At 47.4% G+C, this 24233-nt stretch overlaps 1 protein-coding gene across 2 annotated transcripts in view; it reads left to right on the forward strand.

Moving 5' to 3' along the window:
• Positions 1–13661, forward strand: part of LOC307217785 (opsin-5-like) — a 76760-nt gene extending 63099 nt beyond the window's left edge. For both annotated transcript variants that reach the window (XM_079979669.1, XM_079979668.1), the window contains exons 5-6: positions 6504–6832; positions 10168–13661. In XM_079979669.1, the coding sequence (XP_079835795.1) occupies positions 6504–6832; positions 10168–10755 (917 nt within the window). In that variant the 3' untranslated portion in view covers positions 10756–13661. The remainder of the gene's footprint in view (positions 1–6503; positions 6833–10167) is intronic.
• Positions 13662–24233: the final 10572 nt, after the last annotated feature.

The following is a 24233-nucleotide window of genomic DNA, read 5'->3' on the forward strand; positions in this document are numbered from 1 at the left end:
GAGCAACGGGAGCTCACCCCGTCGTGGGGATTCAAACCGCTGACCTTCTGATCAGCAAGTCCTAGCCTCTGGGTTTAACCCACAGTGCCACCCGCATCCCTTCACTGCCTGCGGAGGTATCTCCAAACTACTGTTACCAGGTTCATTTGGGTTTCCCTTTGGGGAAACATAACAAACTGGCCTAAAACCAATATAGCAGGGATGGGGAACCTGTGGCCCTCCAGATGTGGTTGGAACCCAGCTCCAATGAACCCCTGGCAGCACATCCAATGGCCAGGGATGATGGGAATTGAAGTCCACCAGCAATATAGGATTGTAGTGTGCACACACACACATTACACAAGTGTGTAGTATATATTAAGTGTGTATGTATTAGAGATGTGGAAGGGGATTTGGTTTTGTTTGCGTTTTAATTAGAAACCCAAGTATTCTAATTTCAAGCCAATGCACCAACCAAAACACAACTCTCCTTAGAAATTCGCTAAATTTCTCCTAATTTTGCAAAGCAGTATGCCAGCCAATCAATGCGTATGCAAATGCACATACAGTCATACCTCGGGTTGAATATGCTTCAGGTTGAGTGTTTTTGGGTTGTGCTCTGTGGCGACCCGGAAGTAACGGATTTTGCTGCTCACGCATGCGCAGACGCTCAAAATGACGTCACGCGCATGCGCGGAAGCAGACGCGCAGACATGGGCTGCGTTCGCTTCAGGATGCGAACGGGGCTCCGGAATGGGTCCTGTTCGCATCCAGAGGTACCACTGTATCAGGAGAAAGTGTACAGAAAGATGCATACGTTAGTGGAAAATAATGTATCAGTTTTATGTGTACTAGGGGGAAGTTGCTTGCAAAAATGTGTATATTACTCAGAACTGCATATAAAAATGTGTGGGAGGGATTCAACTTTGTTCCAAGGCAGTTGTTCCATCGGAGCAACTATTCCGCCTTGTCCAAAGGAACCATCTCCCTTCTCCACATCTGCCCTGTGTGCTGTTCTGGAGCTTCTCCTGACACCCCTCAAGCCTATTTCAGGGGCTGCACACGGGGATAGAGAGTCCTGTTGCCCACATGGAAGTCCTTGTCCAGGGCTCCGCTGATAGGACTCGTTAACTGAAGCCTGTCCTGTGTTTCAGGAGGGGAAATGGCACTGAAATGATGATGAAGTTTCACAAGTTGCTGCTGAACTGTGGAGAACTGCATTGAGGAGAGTGTGTGTCTTGTTCATGCACACGTGGCTGTACTAGAACATTGTTTTCCATTCCACCTTCATCCCATGCATTCCACCCCATGTAACACTGGTGTTTGCAGCGCTGTTTCTCTTCCACTGCAGTTCATCTTCCACCAAAAGCGATGTCCTTCGGCTCGCTGGTTGGCAAAACGACGTGACCTGCGTATTTTTCACATAATTCGTGGCGTAAAATATGCAATTACGTTGTTGTTGCGTTATTCCACCCCGTTCATTCCAGTGCAAAGGAAATGCAATGCAAACAAAGCAAGGGGGGGGGTAACATAATCAATTGCATAACATTTGCAGACTGAAAGCAGCAGCAAGTAACAATCACATTCATGGGATTGCTTTCTGCTCCAGACATGGGATGAATAAGTGGTAGGTAGGTAGGCAGGTAGGTAGATTGATGGTAGATAGATGATAGATAGATAGATAGATGATAGATAGATGATAGATAGATAGATAGATAGATAGATAGATAGATAGATGATAGATAGATAGATGATAGATAGATAGATAGATAGATAGATAGATAGATAGATGATAGATAGATAGATAGATGATAGACAGATGATTGATGATGATAGATAGATAGATAGATAGATAGATAGATAGATGATAGATAGATAGATAGATAGATAGATAGATAGATGATAGATAGATAGATGATAGATGATAGATAGATAGATAGATAGATAGATAGATAGATAGATGATAGATAGATAGATAGAGATAGATAGATATAGATATAGATGTAGATGTTAGATATAGATATGATATAGATATATAGATATATAGATATATAGATATATAGATATATAGATATATAGATATATAGATATATAGATATAGATAGATAGATAGATAGATATAGATAGATAGATGATAGATATAGATAGATAGATAGCAGCACAGATATGTCTAGATTGTGGAGTGACCAGGAAAAGCTCTCTTTTCCAGCATCTACATACCCTAAAGCTGCTTCTGCTGCTTCTGCTCTAGTGTCAAAGGGAAGCAAATGTGAATTTGATCAATGGGTTGCTGATCTGTCTCCACACGGCAACTTGACTCCAAGTAGTCCATTTACTGCTTCTGATTACGGCACGGATAAAAAGCATGTCTGAAGGAAGGGCAGATGTTTCCTTGTTAACAAGGGCAGCGTCAATATGGTGTGCATTGCTTTGTGAGGCAGGCGCTGATGTGTCTGTATGATCGCTCATCTCGAAGCAAATGGGAGTTACTCTTGCATACTGAGAGGATAATACAGCCCTCACATCTGAAGCTTTCTATCAGACCTGACATTAAAGGTAATGTGTTGAAAGGGCTTCTGAAAATATTTGCCAGTGCAGCTCTGCATGTGCGTGTAAATATGCAGTTTCGTGCTCAAAGGGCTATTTGTCAGGCTGTTTGCTGCGGCTTTTCTGCGGGAAAAATGGGGAAGGAGGGAGGGCACAAATGCAAATACTGGTGCCCCCACCCCACCCCGCTCTATTTTCTCCCAGCAGTTCTTTGGAAAAGGTCATTCAGAGCCAACATAAATCTCAGGGCTTCAAATGTAAATCTTTTTCCCTCAGCAGAACGTTCGTTATCATTTCCCCGAGATCAATTCTCCGAGAAACAAAAACGGAAAATAATAGTTATTTCAAATAATGGCCCTAACTGAGAATGGGAAGGGGGGAACAACTCCTAAGCGGATAGGGCTGCTAACACCTCTCCCCCCCCCCCCCGCAACCCAAATAATCCTTGATAACTAAGAATAGTCATATAATAGCCATAAAGGTGAAGGTAAAGGGACCCCTGACCATTAGGTCCAGTCATGACTGACTCTGGGGTTGCGGCGCTCATCTCACTTTATTGGCTGAGGGAGCCGGCATACAGCTTCCGTGTCATGTGGCCAGCATGACTAAGCCACTTCTGGCAAACTAGAGCAGCACACGGAAACACCGTTTACCTTCCTGCCGGAGCGGTACCTATTTATCTACTTGCCCTTTGACGTACTTTCGAACTGCTAGGTTGGCAGGAGCAGGGACCGAGCAACGGGAGCCCACCCCATCGTGGGGATTCGAACCGCCGACCTTCTGATCGGCAAGTCCTAGGCTCTGTGGTTTAACCCACAGCACCACCTGCATCCCATAGTAGTCATAGGTAAAGGTAAAGGTACCCCTGCCCGTACGGGCCAGTCTTGACAGACTCTGGGGTTGTGCGCCCATCTCACTTAAGAGGCCAGGGGCCAGCGCTGTCCGGAGACACTTCCGGGTCACGTGGCCAGCGTGACATCACTGCTCTGGCCAGAGCCAGAGCCAGAGCCGCACACGGAAACGCCGTTTACCTTCCCGCTGGTAAGCGATCCCTATTTATCTACTTGCACCCGGAGGTGCTTTCGAACTGCTAGGTTGGCAGGCACTGGGACCGAGCAGCGGGAGCGCATCCTGCCGCAGGGATTCGAACCGCCGACCTTTCGATCGGCAAGCCCTAGGCGCTGAGGCTTTAACCCACAGCGCCACCTGCGTCCCTTATAGTAGTCATAGTCACTCCCAATAAGGGAGTGGGTGGGTTCTACCAAGAAGTTGGGCACATGACACAAACCACTTCTTGGATGCAAGCAGCCTAATCTCAGTATTTTCTGGGGGGTGGGGAGAGATCTAAATGTGAGTTTGCCCTAAGAACAGGCAATTGGTAGCCAAGGGCTTGGTATGATTCCTAGTGCACCACTGGTTCCAAAAACCTCCCCTTATTATATTCTCTAGGCTAACGTTTGCCAACCTAGTGCATTCCAGATGTTTGGAACACCACTTCACTGCTGTTATGGTGGAAACGATAGTCCAGTATATCTGGTGGACACAAGGTTGGCAAGGCTTGTCCTTGATACTTGGCCTGAGACCTGGTCTGTAGCTTCAGCAGGAGCTGATAGAGGCCCTGAGGTGGTAGAACCTGTAGCATCCTAGAATCATAGAGTTGGAAAAACCCATGAGGGTCGTCTAGGGCAACCCTCTGCAATGCAGGAATCTTTTGCCCAGCAAGGGGCTCGAACCCACAATGCTGAGGTTAAGAGTTTCGTGCTCTACCGAGGGTCAGACTAGAGGCGAGGGGGCCATTTTAAAGCCACCCCACAAAAAAGGCAGCCTGCAAGTTAAAAAAAAAAAAGGCAGATCCGACACTTGAAGAAAAAGTATTTCTCTTAAACTCCTGCTTACTATACTACTGTTCTACTTGCAAGCAAGCAATACACACACAGAGAGAGGAAGCATTTAAAAATGGAATCCCCACCCCAACCCGTAGCCTTAACTAGTACATTCCATTCTTTCCCCCACCTCAAGGAATTCTACCACCTCCTTCCCATCTGTTCAACAGTTTATTTATTCCATTTTCACAACTTTCCCCTAACAGTTAAGTTCCACGTTATATTCTTCTGGGACTGTAATGGAAAACAGTGCAAGTTTTAAACTGTTTCCCCCCCCCCACCCCAAGTTATTATTATTATTATTATTAGAAATTTTAATTGTATTATTACTGATATCCTGAGCTCCTTGGAAGAAGGTGCGGCAAATAAATCCAACAAAAAATAATAAATAAGTGTGGGAGCTCAATCTTGGCCACACCCATCAGAGTCACGCAGCCCATGGAGTATCGGCCAAGGGTGGCCTTGCGTCAAGAAAGTTTAGCCACTGCTGTTCTGCAGGCTGATCTGAACCTCTGCCTAGAGCCTGTGCATGTACAGCCTTATGTGTAGAATTACTGCCCTCCCACATTGCAATGGCTTCCTCCCATATTATAACCACAGGTACTATTTTATAGTCCAAGAATGAACACCTTGGAGGAAGTCAAGTTTGACTGATTTGCCCTTCCTACCTGCAACAATTTGCAAGAACCTTCAAATGACTTCTGAAGCTCACAGGTCTCAACCACTTATGTGTAATACACGAAGTTGCTCTTTAAAAGTTACCCTATTGTTAGCCAGGAAAATAAAAGCGCTGGACCTTAATCTATCGTTGGCTGAGCACCTTCAAGGTCTTCTTTCTCCTTTGTTCTAGATAATAAAACCAGTGGCCTTCTTTTGTGACATTTGCTCAACAAAATCAAACTTCTGTAGGGCATGATTCATATACCAACTTTGTTTTCTCTGAATCTTCCCCACCCCCCTAAGATCAAGGATAGCCAAACTTCCAACAATTGCAGGAAGAGCCATAGCAGAGTGTTAGAGGATATGCTTTGCATGCCAAAAATCCCAGGCTCAATCCATGGCTCCTCCAGGTAGGACTGGAAAAGACCGCAGATGACAGCCACTGCCGGTCAGTGTAGATGTGGGGCACCTGTTGCCCTCCAGATGTGTCATGGATTGGTTGGACACAGAGGAATGGTGGAAGGAACCAGTTGGAGAGCTGCCAAGGGAAGAAGGCTCAGAGCCAGGAAGGACGACAATGAGTGGTCAGAGGATGAAGCGGAAGAAGACTGGCAACGTAGGTAGGTGAAGAGGTAACAGGGCTTAGTGAGCAGGGAGATTCTATGTCAGAGGGAAGTCCAGAATCAGGAGAGGAGGGAGGCCAAGAGGCAGAGATAAGTCAGGCTGGTGAAGAAGCCAGGGTGTCCCCCTCCTGCTGCAACAAGCTCCCCTCCGTGCTGGTCTCCCAGAACCAGGAGAGGCATGAAGCAGGAGGAGCAAAGGCTGAGTCTCAGATTGCTTGGGGAAAACCCTAGAGAGGAGGAGACTTAGGCAGCTGTTGGAAGGCAGGGACTTTTAGTCGCCACCCAGTGAACCAATTCTGGCACAAGAGGCTTAACAACAGCCCTGTTTCCATCCATATTTTAGATGGCTAGTTCCATTTGCACTCACCGTGCTTCTGAATTCCAGGCCCCATCTGTACTAAGCATTTAAATCAGTGCCGTGCCACTTTAAACAGTCATGGCTTTCCCCAAAGATCCTTGGGAACTGTAGTTTGTTAAGGGTGCTTAACAAAGGAGGCTCTTAGTCATCTTGCAGAGTGACAGTTACCAGAACGGCTTAACAACCAATCGGCTCCTGGAACTGTGACTCTGGAGAGGGGAGCAGGGGTTTCTTAACAACTCTCAGTTCCCTCAGCAAACTACAAGTCCCAAGGTCCTTTTGGGAAGCCCTGGCTGTTTGAAATGGCATGGTGCTGCTTCAAATGTATAGTGCAGATGGGGGGGGAGCACATTATCTCAGCAGTATCATTTTTGAAAGAACGAAAACCTCCTGTCGAGGAAAGTTGCGAGCAGACGGGCTCTCACTTTCCGTCTCTCTCATTTGTCCTTATAGGCAATAAGTTCTCTCCTGCATGTGCTGGGGCACTGCTATCTTGCGTCTGGGTTTACGCCCTCATCTTTGCAGTGGCCCCTCTGGCCAACTGGGGCAGCTATGGGCCAGAGCCCTACGGGACAGCTTGCTGCATCAAGTGGAAAGTGTCCACCAGAGAAACGAAGTTCTACATCGGGGCCCTCTTTGTCTTCTGCTACATCATCCCTTGCCTCCTGATCCTCATCTCTTACTCCCTCATCCTTTGGACTGTGAAAGTGTCCCGAAGAGCCGTCAGGCAGCATATGTCCCCAAGGACCAAAGCCAACAGCGTCCACACTCTGATCGTTAAGGTAAGAGAACTAGATTGGGAACAAAGGCATAGGTGGGCGCATTATTGTTAGAACCATCACCATGTGTATAAGTGTAACCTTCAGGTTTTTTCCTGACGTCTTAAAACTCCCTCGTGCTGGGGTCGCCAGTGTGACACCAGCCAGCACCTCCTGCAGTGCCTCTGAATGGTCTCAGTATATACCATGTCAAAAATCCACAGGGCATGAGAAACTGCTTTCTCTTTCCAATCAGTGCCTGTTTCTTTTTCTCTCTTTTTTTTGAAATAATTTTTATTTGATTTTACAAATACAAAGTTATAAAAATCCAAACATATATCCATATACAGAGATTACTCCGAATCTCACGACTTCCCCTCACCCCCTCCATGAGGTCCCATTTTGAACATTTGCAACTGCACATTCTTCCATACACTAACTTTTATATCAATCCATACTGTCCATGGTATTTGTTACACTACAAGTGGAATCAAAATCCTGCCAACGTTTCCATCTGCTTACAGTGGTATCCTAAATAACTTGCAAGTTTTTCCCATTCTTTTTTAAAGTTTTTGACCTCTTGGTTCCTGAGTTTTCCAGGCAGTTTTGACAAGCTGATGGACTATGCCGAAATGGCAACCAGTTCCTGTTTCATACCCACCAACAACTTGAGTGCTAAAACCAGGACGCACATCTTCCCGTCTGAGCTCCTGCATGAGTCATGTGACCTGCACAATATGTGCTTTTTCAGGGCTGTGCTCACAAAAATGCATATTTTCGGGAGCTCCATGAGATTGTGGCCCCCCAAAAACGCTTTTCTTCCAGGTGAAATTGCACAAGATTTTGGCACCCAAAATGGCCGCCGTGCTCTCGTGTGAGAAAACAGAATATCCCCCTTTTTTTGCGGGACACTTGCAGGTTATGCTGTTTGTGCTGGCTCAGGCTACATTCACACCAAACATTTTAAAACACCAGCTTCTCCCAAGGAATTCTGGGAGCTGCAGTTTGTTGAGGGTGCTGAGATTTGCTAGGAGAACCCTGTTCTCCACAGAGAAATGCAATCCCCAGAGTGGTTTAAACAATCAAGAATTGCAGCTTTTAGTTGGAGTCCATGCTGTGGCTTTCCAGATCTTGTTGAACTACAGGTCATCCCTGACCATGGACTGAGCTGGCTGGGGCTGATGGGAACTGAAGTCCAACACTTGGAGGTGCTCCAGGTTCACCATCCCTGACCTAGAGTGCATAAACTTCCATATGGGCACATAATGTTCGATGGCAGCCATTTGCTTGCTTCTAAATAGTGCACCTGATTTCCATGGCATCCTCAACACAAGTAGAAATGCAGCCTTTGGTCCTTACTTGTGCCGACAGTTTGTTCTTTCAGAACCCCCTTGGGGACAAAGTATAACGAATCTCCAGCACAGAGTATTATTACTTTTTTCAAAAAAAAAAAAAAGTTTCACCCACACATATTTCCTGTATGCCATATGGTGGCGGGTGGGGAAGCAGGGAAGTGATACATGCTCTGGAGTGAGCAAAAGTAAAATATAACCGGGCTCTTCTATCACACCAGGATGATTTGCTCACTCATGTTGCACGGCTGTCTGTCACGACTTGACAACTTAATTTAACTGTGCATACACCTTACCCTCCTGATTTGCAAGCGTTTTGTCATCGGTAGATTAAGGGCTGCTTATCTGAAAAAGAAGAGGAGCTCCAGGGCTTGTTTATAATCCAGCCGAGTGCACTAACCAATTCACAGGTTCAGTTAATTAACTCATTAATTACAGACTAATGCAATTAATATACACATGCACAGAATATTATTTGCAGGCGCAATGTATAGCTCCTCATCAGAGGTGAGAGAGGTCGGTTTGCTGGCTTGCTTTTCTTTTTTTGCAGGCAGCTGGTGCTATTTGATGGTATCCTGCTTCTAAGGTGAGATAATTAAAAAGCAAACTAGTTTATCATACACGAGGAAGGGTCGTAGCTCAGAGTTGGAACGTCTGCTATGCATGCAGAAATTCAATCCTTGGCTTCTCCAGGCAAGGCTGGGAATGTCCCCTGCCTAAAACCCTGGAGAGACCTTGACAGTCAGTGTAGACAAGTACTGAGCTCCATGGATCAATGGCCTGACTCAGTAAAGGGCAACTTCCTATGTTCCTATTGGACTCACTGGGCTGCTGGGTTCAAGGAGTTGATTTTCAAAATTATGTCCTTTCCTCTGGAAAGATCATGTTCATGGCTTGCCCACATTGGATGGAGGCGACACTTTAAAAAGGAGAAACCCTCACTCCCCTCCTTCATCGTGCTGATACTTGCATAATTCCCTTCCATGATACGGACTGCAGCAGATTAATCTCGCACCAGCACCTCCTTGGGCATATTACCTACCTAAAAACTGAATTAATCTGCATCCTTTCCCCAGGGGAAATGGGGGGGATGCAGTTCTGTGAGGAAGTTTAACATAGAACTCTCAGCACTCTCATCAAACCACAGTTCCTTGAATTCTTCGCGGAAGCTGGGAAAATCCCACTCCTTTAAAACTAAGTGCTCATCTGCACAGGAGTTTAACGTGGATTTGAAGCTGCTTGTGTCTCAAGGTTTGTTGTCGTTGCATCCACATTATGTCCTCATCTAAGCAGGAGTCTGCACTCCCTCCTCTCTGCTTAAATTTTAATTTTCCCAATCTGCAGATAAGCCTCTGTCTGTCTGGACATTATTTGCCCTCGCAATGTGTTCCTTGGTGGGCTGCTTGCTCTATATTTTGCGGAGCTGGGTGAAGTACCCATTTTTGTTTTAAATGGTTTTGTATCTAATATAAGTTTGGAGTGCAGTTCTCTCTCTGTGTGTTGTGAGCTGCAGAGCTTTGTACTGATTCATCGCAATATCTGCAGATCTTCTGGTAACTCCTTACCAACATGGCATGATGCTCCACATGCAGAGCCAGATTAATACATGTGCTGCAAATGGTGTATGAGCATGCAGGAGTCAAATTTGACAGTGGATGAGCCATGGAGTCTTGGCATGGGGGAAAGTGCCTGCAGGCTGTTCTACCATTTTTAAATTAGTTGTTGTTATGTACTGAAGTTCGCACCCTGGGCCAGCAGGGGGATACTGTAGATAGTTTTCACTCAGGTCCACATATGCAAATAAGGGATTGAAAGTGACATTCAGTGATTGGATAGTTACAGAAAGTGTTACAGTTGCGTTGTAGTGGAGCTCTATATAAGCAGGCTGGCTGAACCCTTCAGTTCAGTTCTGTTCTGGCCTGTGAATAAACAAGAGCTGTTTGAAGAATTGCTGTGTCGTCTGATATGTTCACCCACAACTTAACAGTTGTTCTCTCTCTCTTCCAGCTTAGTGTTTCTGTGTGCATTGGATTTCTTGCTGCTTGGACCCCCTATGCTATTGTTGCCATGTGGTCAGCGTTTGGCGACGCCAGCCAGGTGCCCGTCCTGGCCTTTGCCCTCTCTGCTGTGTTTGCCAAGTCTTCGGCAACATACAACCCTCTGGTTTATCTGTTCTTCAAGCCCAACTTCCAGAAGTTCCTTTCCAAGGACTTGTCCCTGTTGCAAGCTGTCTGTGCCGTCTTCTGCTGCAGCCGGCCAAGGGTTATCACCCTCCAGTCCTTCCACACCCGAGATGGCCGGGCTTCCATGAAGTTCTCCACCGCTTTTACCGACCACCGTGGATCCTGCAGGAACTGCACGGACACCTTTGAATGTTTCAGTAACTATCCCCGGTGCTACAGGCTCTCTCCGAAGTCAGACACGACCGCCAAGGCCAAGCCGCTGGCGATCCTGGCAGATGGAACGACTTGCCGGCCAAGTCTGAAGAGAACCGTGCAGGTCATGGTGCTTGTAACAAGGAAGAAGACCGGGATGGGGACTAGGAGTGTGGCTGGGGATGTTCTGCCTTCAAATATTGTCAGAGATCTTATGTGAGCGAGGGTTCGAAGGCAGGGGGAGCCCCCTTTCTGCCTAGACCAATCAGGAATGTTTGGTTGCCATTTCAAAATCCATTTTCTTCTCCATATGTATAGTTGTTTCCAAAGTGTGCTTTGCAGGCTAGGGGATACTGCAAATCTTACACCAGCATTCCTCGTCCCTCTCAGAATTCCTCTCCATTGTTTCTTTAAACAGCTGCAATTTTGTGCCAACAATTTTGCACCTGTTCCCCCCCGCCCCCCAAAAAAAGATCAATAATGCAGAGCCAAAAAAAATTTAAAATCCTGCCTCTTTATAGGTTCCATTTGGCATTTGAGATGTCACAGTGCCACTACAGGCAACTCCCCACTTGCGCAAGATGTCCTTGTGCATAACTGTGCATGCACACAACATCTCTTTGGACTCTGGGGAGGGTTTCCTCATTAGGCAGAGGCACAATGGGGCTTTTGTTGAGGCTGCTCAGCTGACACGCAGCAGTTCAGCTGACCTCACACATCAGCTGTTAGCTGGGGAGGCTGAGCAGCCTCAACAAAGCCCTGCTGTCCCTCTGGCTCCTGTGGAGACCCTCCCCAGAGCCTGAAAAGGACATCTTCTTTGAGCTCTCAGAAGGGTCTCCTCAAAAGCCGCAAGGACTCTCCAGGGGGCTCCCCACAACACACATTTCACTTATGCACCCGGGGCCCCGGAACATAACCCCTGCATAAGTGGGGAGCCGCCTGTTTTGATGTGAGGCATAAATTTGAGTTTTAGTTCCACACCTGTGGAGTCTGCAGCATGCTACAGTTCACTTGCACAGCTAATGTTCAGGTCAATCCAAGCGGTTGCTATTGGAGGCAGGTACAATTAACCGCTCGCATAATTGGACTGTAAAAGATTAATCTGATCGAGCTGTGTCAGCTGCAGCTCAAATGCAGAGGATCAGATCATCAGAGGTGTGCAAGGCCATGCGGATCGGTTGAACATCCGTTCAGCCAACCCATGCCTTCGGAACGGCAGGCAGGTGCAACGGCTCGTACAGTCATGTTGTTCATGTCTACAGTGGTGTCACCGTTAGGTTCTCCTCTGCACCACAGTTCTCCTTTTAAAAATTCATCCTGATCCAGCTGCAGGTGCAGACGCAGCCCGTACTCATCTAATTCCCTACAGCAGGGAACCTGAGGCCCTTCAGATGTTTTGGACTACAACTCCCATCATCCCCTGCCGGCACAGGGGCTGATGGGAGTTGTAGTCCAAAACATCTGAAGGGCCTCTAGTTGATGAAGACTGTCCTGCAACATCTTTCTCTCCCTCTCCCTCTGTTGTTACGCACACTTTCATGGTTAATTTTTTTAAAAAAACAAAAAATTGAAGGAACACAACTCTCTCTAAAGGCATTAGGGTGGGAAGCTAAGAAATCTGAGGTGCTATTCCAACCAACTTCTCACCCTGACTTTTGTGGTCTCCATTCAGTTGTGGAAACACACAGAGAAGGTGCTTCGTTTCCCTCTCTTGCATCTGAGGGGGAATGACGATATTCCTCTACCTCACAGGAGAGGCTTGTTTAGTAGATGAAGCAACCTCATGTTTACAGTGCTTTGTACACGACAGCATTCAGTATTGCTTCATCTGATTTTCCGAGGCCATCAATACTGTAGAACGCAACAAGCGCTTGTGGCCCAGAAATAAAGGCTCGTTCTACATGGAAGAATTATGACCAATGGATATAGTCCACGCCAAAAGAAGGCATAGAAGATACTGGACTCCAAGGACACAGCATCCTTTCTGGCCGGACTGTCGTCTGGGTTTCATGACGAGCTCGCCCAGTGTTTTTGCCGTCGTTTTAACAATAAAAGAAGGCAGGACATTCCCAACAACTGAGGGGTGAGAAAAATCGTTTTCAATGACAAGGCCGTTTGCCCCCCCTCAGTGAGTCAATGAGAGCAATCCCGTCAATTTTAGTCTGGCACAAATGAAGAAACCTAACCTCAAAGGAAAACCACCACAGCTATCAAACTAGCTAGGACTCTTTTGGAAGCAGTCGTTGTGGCAAGAGACTGCTAACAACGTTCTCTCTGGCTAGCGCACGGCAATGCCCTGCTCCTCAGGCTCCATCTGGTGAAAAGGTACAGTTGGGCCAACAGAGATACAGTATTGAGAATCAGATTCTTTTTTACAAAAATAAAATAAAATGCAGAGCAGCTCTTTCAAAAACAACATTACGCTTTAAATAAGAGGGTGCACACAAGAAGAGCTGCAAACCCCAACAGATACCACTTCCCTTCCTTTGACAGGGGATAAAGATGGACTGCGTGGTCAGCAGAGTTGTTCCACATCTGCAGTGTGGATTAGCACCAACCCATGAAAATTAGCACAGAAATTCTGTCCATGGAGATAGAAAGGCATTCAGTCAATTTCACGGGAAGCAGCAGCTTTAAGCCAGTTCAGGCTGTTTATCTGTTTGGCCACCCAAACTGGCCGCAGGTCTCTGAAGCAGAGGTTGAGGAGCCCTCAAGGTATTGCTGGGCTACAACTCCCATAATCCTCAGACCCTGGTGAAGCTGGCTGGGCTGATGGGAGTTGAATTGCGGTGGCATTTGGAGGACCACAGGTTCCCCATCCCAACCCTTGCGCTAGTGTTTCAGGTGGAAGTCTTTCCCTTCTACCAGGTCCTTTGAAATGGAGAAGCCAGGGAGTCAACTTAGGCCCTTCTGCATGCAAACCATGCATTCTGCTGTGGCCCCTATGATTTGGTATTGACCTCTGAGTTGACAGTGGGAAAGGTCAGAGTACATCTGGGACAAGACGATGCTTTCAACCCAGCTCAAGAGCGGTCCATGGACCCAAGCTACTGCCCCAAACCCAATGTCCATGATCCTTCCCCATAACATTATTGCAAACTCAAATTTGGTGGGTTTTGCTACTCCGCCCCCAATTACCATGGTTGTAATAAGCCTCCTCTGCAGTTTTTGCACATCTCATTTCATCCTCGCCATCTCAAGATTGCTTTGCAGTCAGCAATCCATCACATGTCCTGACATCTTTGCCGCAAGGTGGGTGGGCTTATTATCCTTCCCCATTTTGGGAAGGTGGGCGAGCAGAGTTTGCACAGGGAGATCCAGCAGTTTTCTCAGCATCGCTGCAATGAAGTCTGGGCCAGAGATGGGGGGAAAGGAAGCCAGAGCCTTCCAGGGGTCATTAGCCTGGGCTCGCCTCCCTGCCTCCCACCAGCACCAGAACCAGCACCCCGATGGCGAATGAGATGCATGTTGCCACTGTGTGTCCTATCAATTGTCTGGTATCATTAGCAGCTGTGCTGCTCCACACGTGCAGCTTATCTGAGAGCCCTGGAGGGAGAATAAGGCACTTAACGAAAGAAGCTGGGAAACAGCTTTGCTCCGTAGTGAGCCATAAGAGCAGAGTCTCTCCCACAGCCTAGGCGGCTGCCATACCACTTTACTCTATATTCTTTGCACAGGGTAGGATAAATTACCTGTCTTTCTGTATTCTATAATCTGATTCTCATCTCCTTCTGCTGGATTCCTTCTCTGGAGATACAGTCATTGCTATTCTCCAAGCGAACTCCGGTAGAAGAAGGAGGAATGTTGGAACTGTACCTTTTTCCGTGTAGACCACCAAACAAGAATTTGGGAGGCAGGCTGTCGGGGAGATACTTAGGCGATAAGCCCACAGTTTTGTCTCTCCAAGAGTCCCCTCTATTCCAGACAGGCTGGAGGAAAAACCTTGCTAATCGACCACTTCTACAAAGCTAGGAAAAACAAAGGACAAACCAGGGCACCAGAGACGATGCAACACACAAAAAGATTTGTGTCCAGACACAGACAGAGAAGCCAGACGGGCTGCCAACTTGGGATGTCACAGCAAAGGTTATCAAGCTGCCTTTTGCTCCATCAGACTGTCAGTCTACCAAGCCCAGCACTTGTCCACATTGACTGGTGGCAGCTCTCAAAGGTCTCGGGCGGGGATCACTCTCAGCCCCGTTGCAACCTGAGATCCTTTTAAACCAGAGACACCAGGGATCGAACCTGGAACTTTCTGCATGCATAGCATGTTCTCTCCCACTGAACAACTGCCCTTTACAAAAGCACACACAACAACAACAACCTGCCCTTGCTTCCACTTGATTAAGTTCATTGTGCTTATGCGGTGTTGAGTAAGGCTGAGAAGAGGAAATGGATATTCCTTTTTTAAAGAAAAAGAAAAAGAAAAACAAACTATGCAGTGGGAGTCAGTCCAGGCCAAGAGAAAGAGAAACCCCAGACAATATCTGAAGTGCTTTCCTCTTGTTTAACTGGGACACAGAGCAAGAGATCTGTAAGCACGTCACTGTTGGCAAGTAATCTCCTCTGCTTCATTGAAGCATTTCTCTACACAGGGGAGATAATGTCAGAAGAATAGCTACATCCAAGGAAGACAAATGAAGGGATACAAAGGGGAAAAACAAAAACCAACCACAAACCAGTGGCTTTCGCTATTGGGAACACGTCTACGAGACACATGAGAAACACGTCAACCTAAGATGATCAGGATAGGAACCTTCCTCTCTTGCCCTTTGTAGTGGAGGGGCACAGTTTGGAGCAACACCGCTCCGGTGGTTCCTCCATCTTGTCAATGTTTCAAAGCAAGGCCAGCTGAGGGCCAGCTATTTGTGCAATATATTATTGGGCATTTGCTAGCCGTTTCAGTTCTTAGCTAGGTTAATATGCTATTGCACCCTCTTTGCAAAGCAAATATTTATGCAAATATGCAACTAGCTTATGCAAAAAAAGAAAAAAAGGAGGGAAAGGAACACCCACAGAGTGATAACACTGGTGAAGCATCAAATGGACTGACAGGAAACACTTCCGAATTAGGGCATCGGGCCCTGTAAAAGAAACCGGGGTGAGCTGTCTTCTGGTTGGCAACCAAGACAGGAAGTGGACACAGTCTTCCTTCCATGATACCACATGGGCAGTATAAATGCAATGGGGATTCCTTCTCTCAACTCCCTGCCTGCCTATTGTGGGGTCGTGATTGGGGCTGAATGTGATTGCAACCTAAGGGTTAACTGGGGCCTGCATGCATGCGGTTAAAATAAGACCAGTGGCTGGGGTTGCCAACTGTTCAGCCAGCCACTCTGCTCCATGCACTGCAACAGGAACGACAAGTGACACAAGGTTTATCTTCCATGCTGCGGATAACCTTATCTGCCAATTTCTGCTGCAGACCAAACTTGCTATTGGGGCAGACCACGGGGCGATTTTTTTTGCTAGATCAGGTGGCAACCCCAGTTCAAATGTAACCTGGATATGCTCGCTGCATGCAGCCCATCCAGCAATCGTCCAAGTAGAGCGTGCGGCTCAGCCACCCCCAGAAGGTATCGGATGAAAGAACAAAAACTTTACCTAGCTTTGATTGCTTGATATTTTCCCCCTTCTGAGCTGTTCTTCCCATGGTATTTCTCGCGTGCTTTAGTCTCATTTAGGCTGAAAGAGGAAGACCAATAACGCAGACACTTCACGTATTCGTGCTGGCAAATTCATCGAATCCCAAGCCGCCATTTAGATGCTTTGTACCTGAAATTCCCTCGTGCTGTTTCCATTGGGTAAAGTGTTCTTCCTCGCTTGCTGTCCCTAAAAAGAAAAGAAAAAAGAAAAAAACCTAGCATGTAGCGTCGCTCTGAGTTGTCAGACAGTTTGCTGCACTTCGCTGTGGGAGCGTTGACACTCCTGCAGCGTTTGCAAAGCGACTGCTGCACGTGTTTCATGTACCAGCCCGTCGCTCAGAGGCTTGTAAAGCACTTTGGGATCCATCGAGAAGGAAGGAGCTTCCTTTATATGTATACTCGTTACCCCTGATGCCAAGAAAATGCTGGTCGTAGCTGTAGCAAGCATGGCAAAGCATGAGTCATGCAAAACGTGGCAGATGCCTTGGTCCACTGGTGGTCTCAGCTGAGCTGCTGTTGTAAACTGGCATGTTGTCTATGGTGTGAGGGGGAACAACAAACAAGAAACAGGATGGGACATCTGATCTGTCCCGGATTTCCAGGACGGCCATGCAAAAGGATGCGTCCAGATTTTGTGACAACAGGCTCACAGCCAGCATGAGCACGTGCAAATAAGCAAACAAGCCCAGATGATTCTGCAAAGTTGCATGCACACCGACAACTTTACTACCATAATGTGTCTTATTGGGGTCCACAGAATAATCTGTGCAGAATAATTAGCCACTAGCTTGAGGGTACTGTGGAATAGAGTCCCAGCACAAAGGAAGCTAGCCCTCTGCTATAGCGCCTCTGCATTAGAGTTGCCACCTAAATAGCCAGAAGCATGGAAGTATGTCAGGCTATAGAAGGGTCACCAAAGAAGACAGCAACCTTCTTGTGCAACCCAGAAATGTCCCTTGTGGCTTTAAATCCACTGCTGATTCAGGCAATCAGGAAGCCTTGATGCTTCTCATCCACTGGTCTCCTGATCCTTTTGTGTAGCCTTCTCCTTTGTCTGCTGAAGCAAGTAGGGCACCAGAAGGACAGCAGCAGGGCAAGCAGGGCAGGAGAAAAACAGACAAAAAGATAGGAGGGCAAAGTGAATGTGAGAAGTCACGACTGTGCCGTGCCCTGATTTAGCAGGAGATTTAAAGGTCCACGGGCAATGACAGACTTGTGACCCAGTAACTCAGTGAGTGGTGCTACAGCATCTTTCTGGCTTCAGGTGCTTCTGTGAGGTTTACCCACACTGCAACCCATGAGGGCAGCTTCCTAATCACAGGACAGGAAATTTGTGGCTAGACAGAGAAGGTAACAAGATGTGAGACCCCGGATTATGGTTTGCTCATGGCCCCTCTATTCTGTAACCTGGTGCTGGGTCCATGCGAACAAGTTTTAAGCGCACACACAAATCTTTGCACAACTGGAACCTTAAACATCTAGCCAGGCAGCCTGTGTATTTCTAAACACAGATCTCCACCAGCAGCTGGCCAGGTTAGATGAGATGTTCTGGGCTTCAGACCTTATTGGTGCTATGCAGAGGCAAAACTCTTGAGATCAGGGTAGCTAGCAAACAAACTAGAACAACTTCCAACGGTTTGCGAGCCTATCTTTTTTACACCCTTTAAAAGCTGGAAATCCTACCCAAAACCTGAATCCCTCACTCCAGACTGACCACCCAGTGGCCACCACTGAACTACCAAGGGCTACAGCTGTGAATTCCACAGCACCACCCATCCCTGCCACATGGAAACAAAAGAAAACCACACCACCAACCCAAACCCTCTATTTCTCTGCTTAAGAACTTAATTGTTGTGCAGAAATTGTACTTCCCTGCCCTCCCTCCCCCCCCAAAAAAAAAATAAATTTGCTCGTGCAAAACTATTAAGCTGTGGTTCAATTAAGTGTGAGTTCTGTTGCTCGCTGCGCTCCACCTTCTGCCGAACTAATAGAACTGCAAATGCAAGTCCCCCCGGGGCACGAGAATATGGAAAGGTTTCAATCTCCTTGGTTAATGACACCGTATCAAGGAGAGGGGAGGACAGCTCATTTGTCAGGGGTACTGGGGACCAATACTGTGCTTTTAAGTTGGCAGACAAATCTGCTTTCTCCAAAAATTACTGCCTCCATCCCCAGTACGGGCCAAATTCTCATTCCAGCTGAACTGTGACTATTTTTCAGCCTCTCGGGCTTCTGAATACTAATGGAGAGGGGAGGGAAGCTACTTGGACGAGGGTTGTCAACTTTTTAACATGCCACCGTCCCTGTGCCTTTAACAGCTGCCTGAAACACAAAGCTGTTTACACATTACTAGCTTAAAACACAGCTGGGTTGTTCTATGTCTCAATTTGGACTGAAGCTGGGGGTGGGTGGGTGGGGGAAATGCATCAAAACGCAGCATTTGAAAGGACAGGATGGATGCAGGATCGATATGGATTGTGGCTAATGGCGTGTGTACACACCAGCTTCCTGAACCAGAAGCAGAAGTGCATTGGATGTGGAGTAAATGGGAAGTTGTACACAGCCACTAGCAGGAGATAATGATCGTTCCCGAACTGTAAAAAAAGTTGCACTGATTTTTGCACATCAAGGTGCTGTTAAATGGTGCAAGAGCAGACCGAAGAGCTTTTTTTCTAGTCATTTGGCAACCCTGCTATGATCAAGCCAGCTAGCAAAAAGTTTCCAATTTTTTTACCCTGAGCTGCAGCAGGTGGGGAAGGAATGGGGAAGAGAAGTTGCTTCTCCCTTGTAGGGGACATGCTAGTGATAAGTTATTACACAAACACTTCAGACCAACATATTCACAGTATTCCTGCATGCTCAAAAGTAGAGTCCCACTTTAGCAACACCTGAAATCAAGGATGCCTACAAAGAGAGCACCCTACTGCTTATATGTGTTTTACTATTCCTTAATGCAACCACAAAACTGTAATCCAGCACCAAGGCTAACCCACGACACCCTACAAATGGCCTCACTGAAATGGCCATCAATGGAAGCCTGATATGTAATAGGTGAAGCACAGTGGTAGGACTTAAGACATCTCAGTCTGCATATCCTGGGACAATGTCTTCTCCTCAAGTATCCAAGGTGAAACTAGAACACCAAGCCATGAGATGTGGGATACTTCTGCACACTGCAAGATTGCCCCCAGATCACATTTTCATGTTGGGTTAGGATGGTCAGATGCAAAGGAAGACAGTATAATGCTTTGGGATCCAAATGGTCATTTCCTTAAGAGGTTTGCATTTTTAAAACTACCGAAGCAATGCTTGCAAACAAGTAAAAATAAAATACAATAATAAAACTAGAAAAAATATTAAAAACAGATTTAACAATGTAATAGTGCTGGTATTGCCCAAATGGCTAGGAAAACAATAATGTTGCCAGAAAACCAAAATGTGAGCCTCCCTAAGGAGAACATGCCATAAACTAGAAAAAACATAATAGTGTGGTGTAAGTCTATGTCTCTGAATTATCAGCCTTGCCACTACGTATAGGGCCCCTATATGTAGTTGTGCAGATGAGGGAATATCATGCTATTTTGCACCCCTGCAAGAATCCCATGAGTTTCTGAGCCATCAGAAGACAATGCTTCCACACTCAGCTTCCCCTGCCCGCCGTGTGATCAAGAGGACTGGAAACTTGACCATGTGTGTTTATAAAAAAAAACTCAGTTTCCCTTTTAGGGCACAGTGTTGCTTTTTCAGTTTCAAAGTTCTCCCTCTCCCCCCCCCCCCTCAGTTGTTCACATCAGTGCAAGCTAATGGTTTGGATGCGGGACCATATGTTGAGATTCCTGCATTGTAGGCGGTTGCACTAGATCAGGGGTCAGCAAACATTTTCAGCAGGGGGCCGGTCCACTGTCCCTCTGACCTTGGGGGGAGCCAGACTATATTTTGAAGGGGGGAAATGAACGAATTCCTATGCCCCACAAATAACCCAGAGATGCATTTTAAATAAAAGCACACATTCTACTCATGTAAAAACACACTGATTCCTGGACCGTCTGTGGGCCGGATTGAGAAGGCGATTGGGCTGCATCCGGCCCCCAGGCCTTAGGTTGCCTACCCATGAACTAGATGGAGCTTGGGGTCCCTTCCAACTCAACAATTCTGTGACTGCTGTGAGGTTTATTTTTGTTTGTGTGCACACCAGAGGAAGCTGACAGTGCAGGGATGTCTTTACCCTATGCAGAGGTGGTCCACACCTTTGCTAGAATTAGGAATGGCTCAATACAGACACTGATTGGAGTGAGGCTGCTTTGAGAAACAACACATCAAACAGTAGCATTCTGTAACAAAGTACAAGGTACATATGCACTTTTAGATAAGGTCATGTGAAAATGGACCAAAACCCCAGCACTGGATATGCACTGAGTGCACAGTAAATGAGAGAGCAGCGCAGGCTTTGACTGCGTGTCCCCATCTCTCTGGGAGAAGTTTCATTCTGCAGCACTTAGGAAATCCCTATACTTGGCTAATGCTGATTTCTGCACCATCAGCTCTCAGCAAAAGGCACAGGAGCAGTGTTTTGTTGTTGCTTCCGGCCGGTTGGCAACCCTGCTCACCCTTACATACCCATTTGAGGAGGAAGAGACATTCCTGGCAACATATTGCCCGGCTTGGCAAACGACTGCCTGAGCCGTAGAGCCCCTTTCAGAGCGATAATAAGATATCCTCAGCTGCAGTAAAGTGAGAGTTTGGCAACAGCAGCCGCTCCATCGTGTCGCCTGCGTGTCAAAACGGTTGTGCAAATCAGCCCCCGCGGCCGCCTGGGACCCTCGCTCTGTCGCATGCGCTAAAAGCTCATCACATAACACGCAGAGCTGTGCGTCTCCTCTGCCATCTCTGCCGGCTCCCTGAACAGCGGCCGGCTGGGGTGTGTGGGCCCTTCTGCAGCTGCTGGGCCATTGTAATTACCCTCGGTCAATGAGCCTTGCTAAAATGAACCCGCTTGAATACCAGGCAAGGGAGCAAACTCCTGAGCTGACAACTCCTGTTTGCTTTTGGGCAAGGCACAAGCCGTTTTGCTGCTTTCTCCAGAATCAGCAAGCAGAACAGGCCATCTGCTCCGACAGACCTTAATAGGAGATCATCAGCGTCTCTCTTGCCCCTGGAGCCTCTGCGTAAACTTGGCAGGGCTTTGGACGGCTTCGACGCACGTCCCTTTCCCAAACGCTGGGAAGGAGACAGAGAAAGAACCGGTCCACGATCCTGAATCAAGAAGGGATAAAGCCCCCAAATTACCTGCCCACTTATCTATGCTGAAAGTGAGGGCTCTGGCGGTTACACAGACTAGGGGATTTTGGCTTCTCTCTGTATCTACCTGGCAAGCAGCACCAGCCAGATCCCCCTCATTTCTGCAACTATTAAAAGGTGCAAGATGCAGCCCCAGCCTCCTTTCCATCTGGCCAGTCTAATAAATCAAGGGCCCAGTAGTTCTGAAACCAGAGTCATGTTGCCAGCTTTGCCTTCCTCTGGCTGCCCCTCCAGCAGCAGTTTGAGCTGCAACAATTAGCAGGTGATTACATTTAGCAGGTGAGCATATTTAACTCCGAGCAAGTAAATGTTCGCGTGCTGATCTCTGTATTATCGCCAGCCCTCTCCTAAAAGTTGTGGCGGGGAGCAAGCCAGGTATATTCTTCCTTGCCAGTTGGTTACCTCAGCATTGGGGTTGCCAACATGTCCCACTGTACAGAGGCCAGTCCTCTGTTTGAGGGATCTAGACATGGAAGACCGGGGCTCAAATCCCCAGCCAGACACTGCATTCATTGGGTGATGGCCAGTCAAGGCCTCTCGGCTTACCTTACCTCACAGTAGGGTTGCCATCCATCCCTAGAAAAACAGGATCGCCCCATTTTTGGACAAAAGTGTCCTGTTTGGACTTCAAATTTGTTATGTACAGAGTTCAATGGGATTCAGAATGCAGCAGTCTGATTGGTCCTAGAACAATAGGGTCCAGAATGCAGCAGTCTGATGGTCCACAGGAGCCACCCAATCCAGCTCCAGGTGGAAGTGAATCCGCAACCTGATTGGCCTACAGGTGAATCCTGGAATTAGCCAATCACGCGGGGCCCATCGTGTAAATAATGTATATAAAGCAGGCATTCTGGGGAACTTCCATTCCTCCTCACCACTATGAGCTGAATAAAGAATATGAAATCCACTCTCGACTCCGAGTATATTTCAAAATGGAATGCCTTTCCCCCCGTATTCGAGTTTGGCCAACCCAAAATGGCAGTTGTGTTGCTGCTGGTGCAGATGACCAGGAGCCTGACCCAGCGCGAGTGACAACAGAGAGATGGGGGAAGGAGCAACCTCCCTTCTCCCTCCTTCGCCCTCTCCTTCCTTTCCTCTTGCAGGTGCTCCTCCTCAACCTCCACCCTTCAGTCTAGCAAGGTGCAGGTCCACCACTCCTTGGCCCCCTCCACCACCCCGACCTGCCCCCCACCCAGGCTTGAGTGTCTTCCAGCAGTGAGAGGCTGGAGCTGCGGCTCAAGTCTTCTGTGGGAGCCATCTACCCTTGGCCCCTGCCTGTCAAGGGAAAGAATGGGGCCAGGCCAGAGTAGGGAGGGAGGCGGGAAGCAGAATGCGGGGAGGATTTGATGTCATGAGTGTGTGTGTGCCCCCCCAATCTCCATCTCCTGACCCGTCCTGTACTTTGCCCAACCAAACATCGCACTCCTACCTCACAGGGATGTTGTGAGGATAAAATGGGGAACCGCTTACACCACTCGGAGTTCTTTGGAGGAAAGGTTGACTAGGTAAAGGTAAAGGACCTCTGGACAGTTAAGTCCAGGCAAATGCGACTATGGGGTTGCAGCGCTCATATTGCTTTCAGGCCGAGGGAGTCAGTGTTTGTCCACAGACAGCTTTCCAGGCCATGTGGCCAGCATGACTAAACCACTTCTGGAGCAACAGAAACACTGTGACAGAAGCCAGAGCACATGGAAGCACCATTTACCTTTCCGCTGCAGCGGTACCTATTTATCTACTTGCACTGGCATGCTTTCGAACTGCTAGGCTGGCAGGACCTGAGACAGAACAATGGGAGCTCACTCCGTTGTGGGGATTCGAACCTCCAACCTTCCAGTTGGCAAGTCCAAGAGGCTCAGTGGTTTAGACCACAGCGCCACCCGCGTCCCTAAAGGTACCCTACAAATGTGATAATAACATAAATAAGAAGGGGAGCGAGAGCCTTGAATCTGCTTGTCAGTAGGGATAACCTAGACACCTGTCACACAGTCTTCCCCCAATATAATAAGGTGCACTGCTGTAATTGTGGCAAATATTTCTCAGTTTGCATCTACACCCATGAATTGGAATATGCACATTTTATGCAGAGCAATCTGTTGTCCTTTCTTGTGTGAGGCCTTATTGCTATATGTCATGGGGCATGGGAAGCAGGTAAGAGGTTAGCTCAGTGGGAACTGGTGTGTGTTGGGATGGGTGGGTCAGAAGGCAGAGAAGCCAACAGGAGGCAGGTCAGACTGAGCCCAGGACAGGCAGAGCCAGCTGACTCTCCTTAAGCCCCATCCTCCTTCCTGCAGGTGTATGTGGGAATGGCCCCATGTACACAACAGTCAGAGGAGCAAGAGACATAAATAATGCTGAAAAGTTGGCCAGCCCAGATTATTTGGTTTGAGATTAGTTTTAAAAACACCACTCCCTAGTTCTGTTCTCGCTTCCAGTAATGAGGATTACAGTCAACTCTCCGGACTTTATAAGGAAAACTCCGAGATCATTTGTTTCAGTTCACCCTCCATTCATAGATTCATAGATCAGTTTCAGCTCACCCTCCGTTCATAGATTGAACCCTGAATTATTGAAGAATGTTTAAAGGAGCAAAGAGGACAAACCTTTCCCCCCTCAATTCAATCCCCTGCAGACCTGTGGCTTTTGATCCAAGTAAATCAATCCAGAGTATTTGCTACTTACCGTATTTTTCGCTCGATAAGATGCACTTTTCCCCTCCTAAAAAGTAAGGGGGAAATGTGTGTGAATCTTATAGAGC

The sequence above is a fragment of the Podarcis cretensis genome (genome assembly GCF_951804945.1).
Source record: "Podarcis cretensis genome assembly, chromosome: 6".
NCBI lineage: Eukaryota > Metazoa > Chordata > Lepidosauria > Squamata > Lacertidae > Podarcis > Podarcis cretensis.